The sequence below is a fragment of the Phalaenopsis equestris genome, unplaced genomic scaffold (genome assembly GCF_001263595.1).
Source record: "Phalaenopsis equestris unplaced genomic scaffold, ASM126359v1 Scaffold000761, whole genome shotgun sequence".
Taxonomy (NCBI): Eukaryota; Viridiplantae; Streptophyta; class Magnoliopsida; order Asparagales; family Orchidaceae; genus Phalaenopsis; species Phalaenopsis equestris.
Window position 1 is genome coordinate 2601778 of NW_018165201.1, and position 13787 is coordinate 2615564.

Genomic DNA, 13787 nt, shown 5'->3' on the forward strand with positions numbered 1-13787 from the left:
GATTTTTCAAATAAGCCACCTAAAATTACAGATTTTCACATATGAGACACCAAAAATAAAATCTCCAAAAGCCTCAATTTTAAACCATCACGGCGAAGAAAACCACAACCCTGAAATTTCAAATTTTACAAAAAGAACACCCGACACTTTTCAGATTTTGCAAAAGAGCACCCACACCTTTCAGGTTTTTGCAAATATACCAATCAAATGTTTCAAGTTTTGCAAAGATAACACGCATATGTTTCAGGTTTTTTTACAAATAAGCCCCGCAAATATTTCAGATTTTTGCAAATAGGCCTAACCAATATTTTCAGATTTTTACAAAGATAACACCCACAACTTTTCAGATCTTGCGAATAAGCCACCAAATGTAAATAATTGGAATTATTCAAGATGCTAGCAATGTGACATGCAAATTTGCGAGAATTATATGTCATATTTCCAATTTCCCTTTTGGAGGACCAAAGTATCGCGAACACTTAGATTAAAATTTTTTTTGTTTGATTGTTTACCAATAGAATACCAAAGCTTACAGATTTTTACAAATCGAACACCAAAGCTTGCATTCTTTTATAAATCGGCCACACATAAACTATAACCAATAAAAATTTCAAAACACCAAGGTCCCCCACCATTGCAAATATTAAATAGAATCCTTTCAGATTTTTTTTTTAAGAGGGAAGCACCAAGCAACTGAATATAAACTGTATAAATAACAAGTTTTCAAGAGCTACGTATGTAAGGCCAAGACAACATTGGGACCCAAGAACCCCAAGCGGCAAATAAAATGGCAAAACTCTATCTGCTTAAGGTGCTCCCTTCATGGTAGAAGCAAAGCTAAAGCTACCTATACGATTTCCTCCAAACATTATGCAACAACAGTGGCATTCAGCAAGCAAACAAGCTTATAAACATGGCAAGTATGTGAGCAATATTTAACCTAAATCCTCTCAAGCAATAAAAGGATGAGTTCAGAACCTACAGGATTTTTAAGTCTTGCTTTCCTTCATTATACCACAGCAAAGAAGAGGTCTCAAAATTATTAAAAGACAAATGTCGTATATAGATTTGCTTAATTTAAGCAAGAAATCGATTCATAACCCAAACTAATCAACCCAGATTTCAGTGGATAAAAGATAATAGTTCCTCCAAATGCTTGAAGAAAGGAGGAGGAAGAGGGTTACCTTTGCTGCAAACCGAAACAAACAAAAAAAAAAAACTTCAAGGAAAAGAAACCAGTGACGAATCCGGCAGAACCTCCCCTTTCCCCAAAAGTTTCGGCTCCGAAATCTCCACAAATCTTCTCCACAGCACTTCCAAAAGGCCTCAAGCACACAAGATGAGCAGAGCAAGAAAAAAAAAATCGAACCAAGGAGATTTAGAGGAGATTTTGGCAGCACCTCCACCCTCTCCAAGAATTTTCGGCCAGCCCTAAGAACTCCCCGAAGTGGGTGAGGTTTATATAGCAAGGGAAGAGGAGATGCATTTCCCGTCACCTACCTGGGCGGTGAGCCGAGCCAAGGGAAGCGACAAACCTCGCGTGAGGAGATGACGAAGCTCGGTTGCAGGGGAGCAGTTCGCGTGGCACGGCGTGGAAGCCTTTCGCAGGGCAGCAGGCGTACGAGGAGGGGACCTCGGCCGAAGCTTCGCGAGGAGGGTTACCCGGTCGGTCTCGTGAACGAGGAAGGAAGCTCGGGCCGGCCTCGCGAACGTGAAGGAAGGCTCGGGCCGTGTGGTTTAGGGATTTAGGTTTTGGGCTTTAAGGAAAGAAACAATTTGGTTTATATCAATTTAATATATATATATATTAAATAATACGTGATTTGTTCACGCGCAGCAACGTAACAAAATGGGTGTCCTCCCTAGGCAAAATCGACATTCTGGACGTGTCGGTGCAATCTGTTTTGCCGTCAGAGGTCATTTTGACGAATTCACCGATTTGCATGTCAATTTTCTCGTGTCGAGAGTATGACAATATGGGTGTCATTTCCTACCAAAATTGGTATCTTGGACGCGTTGGGGCCGTCCAATTTGCCGTCGGAGGTCGTCCGGAGAAGTTCGCATTTTCACCCGTCCTTTGGGCTTAATTGAAGACCGATTTCGCGCAATTTCGTGAACTTCGTGTATTTGATGTGTGTATGTGACGAAAAAGGTCGTGACGATGTTTTCCTAAGGCTTGAAGTCCTATTTGGAACATTTTCCTTGAATCTACGCAACATAGCCCATAACCGCTCGTTCATAAGACGATGATTTTGTGTCAAAGATGTTAGACATCAAAGGAAAATAGGAATTGGCTGGAATTTCTAGAAAGGTGAGTCTCAATTCTAGTTTTCTAAGATGGTCTATAGGAATTTCTAGAGCTAGAACCTAGGCTCTAAGGAGGAGAAGAAAAGACCTCACAAAAATGAGGTCAACAGGCTTGGGACCGACAATGATAGCGTTGGATTTAATGTTTGAAAGTCGCTAAATATTTTTAAATGAAAAGTAAATGTTTAACTCAATCAGTGGTCTCCTTATAGCACTAGTTAGAAACGTTCTTGTACTTGTGCACGAAAATATAAATGTAAATAAAAATGATGGTACCTTTATTGATACAATTTTTGGCGATGCACCTGAGATAACTTCTTAAAAGAAATAAAAAATATGAATGATTAAAAATGATTGAATAAATATTTGAGAATTCAAGGACATCAATTTTGGGAATAATTACTTATTATCTTGTGTAATTCTCCCTAATATTTAGCTTAGAGATTTGAAGCTTCTCTTTTGTGGAAAGATTAAGTAGACGTGAGTTCAAAAAAAAAATGTGTTTTCTTGTGCCCTTTTGTTACACATGTAGCTTCTCTATAATGAATTGGATCACTTCACTTCTCTTGTAGATGCATGCTAATTTAGGTCGTATCACATTATATTCGTACAACACTTGATCATTTTCTTATTACTTCATGTATTCATTAGGTTCGCTCCTACTAGGTGCCTACACTTAAAAGTTGTCTTTCATAACATATAAATTATCTTCTATTTATTAATTAGACATGAATGATCATTTCCCTTATTTATAGTCTTCATTTTACTTATTAATAGTCTTCCTTTTTAATCAAAACAGGATTCTACTTAATTTAAGTTTTTGAATCGGTTTAATGTAAGGTTTAAGCAATTTGGTGCTTTTCATTATCTTATGAATTTACACCCCCCCCCCCCCCCCCCCCTCCCCATGTGTGTGCACGCATGTGTCTGTACATCCATCCAACTCTGTTATTTTCTCTTTACCTGCTACAAGAACAATAACAACAAGTATTTATCCAATTAAGTGGGATCGACTACATGAATCATTTTCTTCATTTGTTTTATTGAGTGTCATTTTTTCATTTGATTCTAATAAATTAAGATCATTTTTTATACATCATGCCCAAGTTTTTTTAGATTTGCCTCTATATTTCTTAACATAAGTCAATCTAAAACATCTAATCTCCTGACTTTGTAATCAAATGATCAACATTTAATGAGACCAAACCATCTAAGGCGACACTCTCTAATCTTGTCTGCCACTGGAGCTAATTCAACCCTTCCAAAGACGTGTTTCGCATTTTATCTTCAAGTGTAAAGCCACTCATTCACCTGAGCATTCTCTATCTCAGCAACAATTAATTTTATGCTTCTCTTTTACAGGCCAACATTTTACGCCATAAAACATTATAGGTCTCACCAGCATTTTGTAAAATTTTCACGTAAGTCTAAGCAATACTTTTCTATCACACAATAGGCCCGATCCATTTCTCCACTTCAACCATCCAACTGGAATTCTACTAATAGCATCCTCATCTATATCACCATCACTTTAAACAATAGACCTGAGATATTTACAATGTTCACTCCTTTTAAAGACTTGATCACGCATTGTTACAATCTAGTCACTGGATTTATTACTACAAAATTATATTACATGTATTTTGTTTTAGATCTACTAAAATGAAAGATTTTAGACTCTCACGTTGACCTCCATAATTTGCGTTTTGCTCTTTTCCAACTATACATAAAAAAATTCATGAGAAAGAATAATACAAAATTGATCTCCTGGATGTGTATCGGTAGGATCTTTACATGGGATCTCTCATAATTGTGAATCCCTAAGCAAGCCCTTGGTTTCTCTTCCTCATAAAGACCTTCCCCTTCCTTTTCTCTCTAAACTTTTTATCTTCAATGCTCTCATATCCTAAGGGGAGAGTTCAATAAGAGAATCTAGCAATTCCAATAAGAGAATCTAGCAATTCAAAGGTAATCCAAGAGGGGGAAAAGAAGAAAAGAAAATGAGAAGGTCTCAATCAGCAGGCTTGTGTAGAAGAAAACAAATGTTACGCTAGATTCTCAAAAAATTCTATGAAATCATACTTAAGCATATAATCTTCCAATTCAAGAAATTAGTAATGTCAACTAGAGAAAGTATCATGTATGATTTATTTTGTTGAGATTTGTATCTAATGTAGGGTTCTATCTGTAAATAGAAGAAGTCTAGGGATTTATTTGTAAATGTTCAAGGCTCTATATAAGTTGCAAGGCTCTATATAAGCCCAAGTGTTAATGAAATGAATTAGGTTTTTTTTACCTCAAAACAATTCTTTATGGTATCATAGCCGCCAAAGTTTCGGGAATCCTTGTGCGGTGCGAGCAGACGACGAGAAAAATGGAGCTTCGCGGTCCTTCTATGATGCGATCCTGTTGTTGCTTCCCTCGCTAGCTATGCTTAGTGGGTTGAAACTTCTCGATGCGAGTAGGGGGCGTCGACTCTAGTCACGCAAAGGAGCAAAATATTTCAGTACGGGGAGTTTCAGAGGTCTCAGAATGGCAAGATTTAGTTGTTTCCTTCTTGACTGGCTCTAACCGTAAATGTACTTCTAATGAGAAACAGAAATGTTGGCTTTTGCAGTTGGAGAAAGGATCGCGAATTGCAGAAGTCGAAGGCGTGGTTTTTGGAGCCCGAGGAGTTCGAAGAGGCAACAGTGTGGGTTACGTCCGGATGGAAGAAGACTTCGGTGGAGGAGAAAGTATGCATGTCGTGTTTGAATCAAGCGAACACAAGGAAAGGAAGGCTTGTGCGGTAGAAAGCGGGGGAATTTTGTAATGCTTGCAACTATACCGAACAAAAGTGATGCGGGCTTTCGGCTTTGTGCAGTGGAGACAGAACAAAGGAATCGTTGTGTACAAAAATTTGGATCCTTGTGACTGAGGATGTCAAGCGACGCAGATATTATGGGAGGTAAAAGATTAAAACTTTTGGGGAAGGTAGATCCTAAAGTTCTGAAGGTCTTGATCAAGCTCATACAGGAAACTAGCATTTCGACGGAAGCCACTACCTCCGAACGTGCTCCGACGTAGATGAAACTAGATCTCCCTCCTATGGATCTGAAGCTCGATGGACCGGCCACATATCTAAGTTGACCGCGTCGGATCGAGACTGCTCTAGTAGAGGAGAGGCTAGAAGGATACTTGACGAAAGTCGAGCCAAAGAGTGGCAGTGTTGAGAGTGGTGAGGGGAGGAATACACATTCATTGATTTACACGTGGCTACTCAATTTGATGGTTCTATCGATTGTGACATCAGTGGATGTCTTTCGGAAGGTGAATGATATTTGGGCAAAGCTGAAGAGAACCTATGATGGGGCTGAGAACCACATGAGAGTGTTTCAGATTCAGGAGTACTCCATAGAGCTGGAGTGGCTGTGTCAAGATCTTAATCACCTATGTCAAGTTGTGATGATCCGGGTTGTAAAAAGAGGGAGATCTTTGCACAGATGAGAACTATGCAGTTTCTGGCTCATCTAAACCCGGTTTTTTATTAGAGGAGATCAGTCCTCTAGCCTAGGCAACGATTCCTTCACTGGATGAAGCCATCGCCGCGATGTTGCAGGAAGAGAGTCGCATGAAGCTACACTCTGAGATGAGTGGACTTCCACGCACATCTCGAGCTCAGGTATGACAGGTGCCCAGAAAGAGACCCTCAGGTGATACAACTATGGAGAAGTGGGACACTTGAGCAAGGCTTGTCTAAAGCCACCCAAGGAGGGAGAGACTGGTGGACTTGGTCAGTCTAAAGGCTATGGTCATAATCGTTGGGACCAAAGGGGAAAAGGGGGCTACCGGGTGATATTGATGGTAGTGGAGAATGAGGGTGAGACAGGGTGGCCTTTACCGACGAGGATCACAAGCTTTTAGAGATATTGAAGAGAAAGCAGAGAGCAGCATGTGATGTGACTGATGATGCATCCACCTTATCATCATCCAAGGGAAATACTGCTACTTATGCTCCCTAAGCCAAAGGTAATCGTGATACACATATTATTGTCTCTATATCCACCACAAGATCGCCATAATGGATAGTAAATTTTGGTGCATCTCGGCATATGATAGGTGTTGGTAGTGAGTTCATATATTCACCTAGCAGTTTCAGAAAACATTCAGATTGTTAATGGTACAACACAGTCTGTGGCTGGTAAGTGTATAGTAAAATGTATCAATTCTATAACTATGTTCAATGTTTTGCATGTTCTTTCCTTTCCAGTGAACATTTTATTCATTAGTGTCATGATACTCCAACTTAAAATGTGATGTTTTTTTTTATATTTCCTAAGTTGATTTTTCAAGAGAAGGGGACTGATCGGAGATTTGGGACTGACACATGGCATGGTGGACTCTGGTACTTAGATAAAAAATGGATTGGCTCAATCTTGACATCCATAACAGAGAGTGTTGGAGAGGAGGATCTGGGAGGAGTGTGGAAGATGTGTTTTTTTTACAACACAAGCGCATTGGAGACTATTCATTTGGTTTGTTGAATCATTTGTATCAATCTTTGTATGAAAAGGTAAATAAACAAAAAATTGTGTGTGATGCATGTGAGTTTGGTAAGCACACTAGAAGCTCTTATGTTAGTTCTGGATATAGGAGTTCTTGTGTTATTTATTTGGTACACTCAAGTGTATGGGGACCTTATTCTATAACTTTGATGAATGACTACAGATATTTTGTGACTTTCATTAATTATTTTTCTTGTGTTACATGGTTATATCTGATGAAAAATAAAAATGATGTGTTTGCTTACTTTAAAGATTTTCATAGGGCAATTAAGACTCAATACGGTGTAGTAGTGAAGGTATTGGCTCTGATAACGGGACAATATACCAACAAGACGTTTGAGGAGCATTTATCAGCCCAAGGATACAACATCAAACCACTTATCCATACACATCGACACAAAACGGAGTAGCAGACAAGAAGAATAGACACCTTCTAAAGGTAGTCAGAAGCATGATGATCTCGATGAATGTCCCAAAACATTTGTGATAAGCAAGTTGTTTTGACAACCGCTCAATTGATCAACAGAATGCCCTCAAGGGTGTTTGAGTGGTGATCTCCTTACGCCTTGTTGAAAGAAGATAATAGTGTGATCGTTCCCTTGAAAGCATTCAGTTCTGAATGCTTGATAAAGGATAATAGATCATCAATAAGAAAGCTGGATCTCAGAGCTGTGTAGTGTATTTTTTGTGGGTTATCCATCCACTCATAAGGGGTATGTTTGTTGTAGCCCAATAGAGAAGAGACTGTTTGTAAGTATGGATGTGACTTTTAGAGTGTTCGAGCCATACTACACCCACCCTCTAGTGACTCGTCAAATGTTGGCGGTATGGCGAGAGGGGGAGAGTAGTGATGGTGAGAGATTGGTGCAGATGGGAACGATGCCTTGTATAGTTGTGTGGGAAGACTCGACTGAGGAAGAGCTGGAAAATGAGAAAAATGAGCTCGAAAATGGTGGGACTCAAGCTCAAGTGGAGCTGAGGGTGTATACAAGGAGAAAAAGGCAGAATGAGGGAACAATATCTGTCGCGCCACTCGTGCCAACATGTCCCTTGTTCCAGTCTACCCTGACTTTTGAGACACCTACACCATCCATCTCAGAATTTGATTACACAGGCGATATGATTCAGCTCTTCTCCTGACATATCATTTGGTAGGAAATCTACACTCGTCCCGACATATCATTTGCAGTAAGTGTGGTGAGTCGCTACATATCCAAGGAAGGGACGCATGGATGCAATATATCAGATTCTGAGGTACCTAAAAAGTGCACCGGGAAATGGGTTGATCTTCAGAAAGAATGAACATGTAAGCATAGAGGGCTATTGTGACTCTGACTAGACGAGTTTTACGGATGACAGGAAGTCCACATCTGAATACTGCATGTTTGTAGGGGCAACTTGGTCTCTTGGAAGAGCAAGAAACAGTCAGTAGTAGCGAGGTCAACAACAGAGGCAGAGTATAGGGCCATGGCCTTGGAGTTGTTGAGATGATGTGGTTGAGAGCATTGTTAGTAAAGCTCAAGGTGGACCAAGGAGCTAAAATGAAGTTGTGGTGCGACAACAAGTCAGCGATCAACATTGCCAATAACCTAGTGCAATATGATAGAACCAGACATGTGGAGATTGATAGGCTCTTCATCAAGGAAAAGTTGAAAAACGATCTACTGGAGCTACTCATTTAGCTACTAGAGAACAAGTGGTCGGCTGCCTCACTAAAGGACTTAGCTCATTAGATATGTCTATGTTGTGTGACAAGACGGGCTTAGTGGATATTTTTTGCTCATCTTGAGGGAGGAGAGTGTTGAGATTTGTATCCAATGTAGGGTTATATTTATGAATAGAAAAAATCTAGGGATTTATTTTTAAATATTTTAAAACTCTAAATAAGCCCAAATTTTAATGAAATGAATAGGTTTTTTATCTCAAAACAATTCTTTACATTTTAAAAAAAAAAAGAAAATGAATTTCCTGACATTGAGTAGAAGTAAACAGAATGAAAGAAAAAAAAATCTAGCAAATATTACCTGGGCGTTTGCGGACAAAAAACAAGATATTCCTCCTTCACTTCATCACTTACTCGCTGAAGCTTCCTAGTGTCTTGATTCATCATGACCCATTTGCTGTGATCATGAAACATAAACCAAATGTGAGAATCAGAGCAACTCAATATTAAAAATAGCCAAGATCTGTGATAGACAATTATTTCCAATCTCATTTTTGTATAGAAAGGATAAAAGTAAAAAAGGTGCATTTACATACATAGCACAAAATCCTTATGAATTTGCATCTCACACCCAAACTTTCATATTTACCCGTGTAGCACTCAAATCTTTCATATCACATCAAAAATATGTAAGAATTGTGTGCTACATATGTAAATTCCTAAGTAAAAATAATTAAGCAAATGAAGCTCAAGCACTGTGAAGATATCATTAAAATAGAACAGGAATAGGAAGATTTGATGAGAATGCCGCATAGTAGATTATTCTGCCATTTTCTGGTTTAATCAACTCATCTAGTTTAATCAACCACTACTGACATCATTTCTTATTATAACCATCAACAAAAGCGGAACTGAAATACAAATCTTCCTAAAGAAGTCAATTATCCTGACCTGTAGCAGCAAAGCAATAAATAACGTGAATAATATTAACAATTTAAAATAATAAAAATAATATCTTTAACAACTCACTGCATATATGAAACATCCAACAACATTCCTCTGGCAAAAGAATGATGCAGCACAGAAAAGCAAATAAATAAAATTTAATGAAGTATGGAGGACATTAGTGAGGCTAAATGAATGACCTACCGCATATGTATTTGCACGATTAGCATACTTTTACATTTTTCATGAAAATGTTGGAAACTATTTTTATTATTTTCCAGTCAGTTTAAGAGCTATGATTAAACGTTGTAAGTGTGAAGGAAAAAAAATTGTTGCATGCAAATTTTAACATTTTTGCATAAAAAATTTAATGTTAGTCACACATTAGTGTTTAGACCAGGCACATCAACGGCATTTTGGTCAATTCAAGGGAGCCATGGAGAGCCGTAGAGATGAAATAATCACATAAATAGCTTCTCCGTGAAAATTTAAGGTAGGTTATAATTTATCCCGTGGGCTCCAAAAATTCGCACCTCGGACTCTCGTTGATGTTTGAGAAGATAGATTGAATTATAGATAAGACACTACATATAAAATTAAGCCTGATTTGTGAGGACTTTTTGATATGGAGTTCAAGGTTTTTCATAGGCACAAGCTCCTATGGTTAATTACACATCCCAATAATTGGAGAGCACTTTTAATTAAGATTAGTCATTAAGCACAATATTCAACATATAATAGTAACAAATTTAGGATTTAAATTATAGAATTTATCACCTTTAGCTTAAAATGGATGGAGGAAAGAATTGATAAACTCAATCAAGATCTCAAAGTTTCGTCGTCCTGGGTCATCATGGTCTCGGATATATTTAGTCAAATAAGATAATCGACCCAACCTAACATAAAAATCATTGTCAACAACCATGGGAATTACGTCGTCCAAGAGACCCTTATAGATCTAGGGTGGATATTTGTCTAAGGTGACACATTTAAATCAGTTTTAGTTGACAGAAAACTTTACCTCAATCAAATATACCCTTATGATTCACAACTCAAATGGTTTAAAGCCTTTGGGAAACATATGGGACGCAACCATGACCATATTATAATAGAGTCGTTTGGTGGTGAACCGCCCAATCAAAGGGATCTGATCATAACAGTTATTTTTTGTGGAGTGGTTAGGGCAAACCATGCAGACAGATGAATCGGGTCACATCCTTACTGATGTGAAATTGCTTTGAGTGTGAATATAAGGATACACTCTGTGTGATTCACTCATTATGAGTTAAACTCAACCAAAAAAATTAGCACCCTCGACAAACTGTTGTGGAGGGTGTATGACATTCGTTTTAAGACTATTGTAAGTGATTAATTTTACTTTAAATGTTTTGATTTATTTTCTTTGAAAATTAGATTTGAAAATCTTAATTTACAAGTTGCCCCTCCAGTTGATTTTTTCAGTCACACGATCATCATCTAGGATTTGGGTATTTGAAGCATTTAAGTTTGAAATTCATTTGATATTTGACACTTGCATATTTGTAAAATATTATTCTTGTCAACTCCAGTCCTTACGAGGAGGAGGATTGAACTAGATGATTTGGACTTGCAAATTCTTATATTTGTTATTTGGACATTGTGAAAAATATCAAACTCGTCAACTCCAACCCTTAAGAAAAGGAGGATTGGACTAATTAACTTGGACTTGCAACTCTTTCCGATAAACAAGACGGCCCGGTTGAAAGCATGCATGATTTTATTATCTTTAATTTAATTTTTTCAAAATATAAGGGGCCTTAACTTTAAAATAATCCTAAATTTTCTTAAAAGAATTTTGCACACTTACCATATCAAGCGAGTGAATGTTTAACCTTAACTCGCGCAGGAAAGCGTTGAAATTTAAACATTAATAGATTTGTTGGAGCACATGCATGCGTTTAATTTCATATATTTAGTTATCTTAAATAACTTTGCAAATCTTAAGATAATTTACATAAATTTAAAACGTGAACTAAATCAAGAATTGTTTTAAAAGACATATTTAAGATTTGAAGTTATATTAATGTTTTATTTGAATACATTGATGCATGCAGATGTTCACCTTAAGATTTTCAAATATCGTCTTTTGTTAACCCACCGATCTTAAAATACATGTTGGGTCTTCAATTAACCTAAAAAAACCAAAAACAAACATGAATTTCCTCAAATAGGTACTTAACTTTCCCTAAACGGAACTTAATTCTCTGGACAGATATTCAGGCATAAAAAATGAGTACTTAAATTTCCCTACTTTTTATAAAAATTTCTCCAAATGAGTATACAATTTTCCTGAACAGTACTTAATTCCCTAGAAAGAAACTCTAATTTTATAAAATAATTAATTTTAATAATTCAATCCCTTTCTTTTATACCTTTTCGAGCGAAATCGACCGTGTTGATGACAATGAAACGATGACTTTTGCAAAAATGAGCGAACGAGGTCCTTCCATAGAGGAAGAAGAAGCTTCTCCAAACCCAAGAGAATGACACAGAGCATCTGCTCTAAGGAACTCCTCAATTCCATGGACCGAGGACCACAGAAAGCGAGATCGTGAGAGAAGCCGCGATTCAGCTACAGTTCAACCAATAAAGACACCCAAAATTTCCTATTTTTAGCATATTTCTTTCCTTCTTTATTTTTTCCTATTCCTTTAGTTATTAATTTTTTTATTTCCTATTTCTCTATTTCAAAATAGGTTATTTTCTACTAGGAAACTATTTGTGTTATTGTTTTCTGGTTTAAGTAAGACTTTTACTCTGTTTGAGTATTATGAAGATCATCTTGTCTGATTTTTTGCTAATGTTGTATCTTCTTCCTTTTGCAAGTGTTGTTTTTGTATCTTCCTCGGGAACAAGTGCTGAACCTCCTCGCTGCCCGCACTATGCCGTTTCATCGGTTGCCTCACTAGAACAGCCATTGAACAATGCAAATTTGTTGTTCGACAGCAGATTTCATTGTTTATTCTACTTCAAGCCCTCGCATAAAATCATTCATTTGCTATTCCACAACCTCCTCCCCTCTAAATCTACTCCCAGAATACTTTTTAGGAGCCCTAGAACGGTATCACAAGGTTACATCCAAATGATCAAAATGACTTTAAGGCAACTTCTCGTATAATAATGCATGAGTAGCATTAAATTTTAAATGCACAGTGGTAAAACATAATTTATTTCTCTTTTCCCACCCTTGCAAAATTAACATAACTAAATAAAATAAAAAAGAATACCAAAGAAATAACAAAATTAAATTTCAACATTTGTATGGAAACATAAAAAGTATTCTAGTCATGCAATGCTTGCAGAGATGACTATCTTTTTATCCACACAAATGTCTTGGATTCTACCATAAATATCATTAACTTGACAATATTGTGTTGCATCAAAGAGTGTGCATCAGAATGAACTAAAAGGAACAACTTCTTCCTTTTCTATAAAACAGTTTCTACCCTACAGTATCATATTTCAATAGATAATCTTTGTGATGCGAACTGCTTGGGAAGGTGGTGGGTAATACCACAAAAACAATGCTGATTAATATGAAAAATGCTCTTTGGTTCCATTAACCCACATTCTAACCAAGAAATTCATGAGTGGCCAGCAAGAATCCTCTACCATAAAAGGTTTCATGCAAGCCGCTCATGTAATTCCATATTAACATAAACGATCATGAGCTTAACATCGGCTTAGGAGTTTGAACTAGGAGTTTGAACAATTTTATACCGTGAACATTGAAATAAATCCATGCCCAAAATTGTTTGATTTGAACAATTATCTCACAGTTTGTACATTCAAGATATGAATGAAATATAAAAAGGTCACAAAATGTTAGATTTATCGGATGAAGTACCTTGTAGCTCTGCCAATAACCAAACCAGTAGCCAAATCTTTGAGAATCCAATCGCGCCTTGTGCCAATTCTTCCTTCTCCTTGGCACCAAGTTTCAATCTCAACAACATCACCCCTAAAACAAAGTATACATAATAGCTTCAAAACAAAGAACAAAGATCAAATAAGTCAAGTTTAAAAAAACCCAACTACCTACCATGCAGGATACTCATATATTTCAATGTGCATACGAGAAGTGACCCATATAAGACGAAGTTCTCTCATGGTGGTGGTTGTGGCAAAACCATCAGTAGAAAACCCAACACTCTGTGCATGATTGCAACCAACTTCCTACATTGATTTTGTTAAAAAATAAAAATAATATTGATATTAAAAGAAAATTAAAATTTTCCTGTGTAAAATCGTAAAAAAACCAGCAGAGAATAAATTATATATATATATAT

The 13787-nt window shown here is 37.0% G+C and overlaps 1 protein-coding gene across 1 annotated transcript in view; it reads right to left on the reverse strand.

Moving 5' to 3' along the window:
- LOC110030882 (oleoyl-acyl carrier protein thioesterase 1, chloroplastic-like) overlaps positions 1-13787 on the reverse strand; it is a 48133-nt gene that overhangs the window by 29801 nt on the left and 4545 nt on the right. The window contains exons 2-4 of the mRNA XM_020733842.1: positions 13541-13674; positions 13346-13459; positions 8876-8971 (exon numbers count right to left, since the gene is read on the reverse strand). Of these exons, the coding sequence (XP_020589501.1) occupies positions 8876-8971; positions 13346-13459; positions 13541-13674 (344 nt within the window). The remainder of the gene's footprint in view (positions 1-8875; positions 8972-13345; positions 13460-13540; positions 13675-13787) is intronic.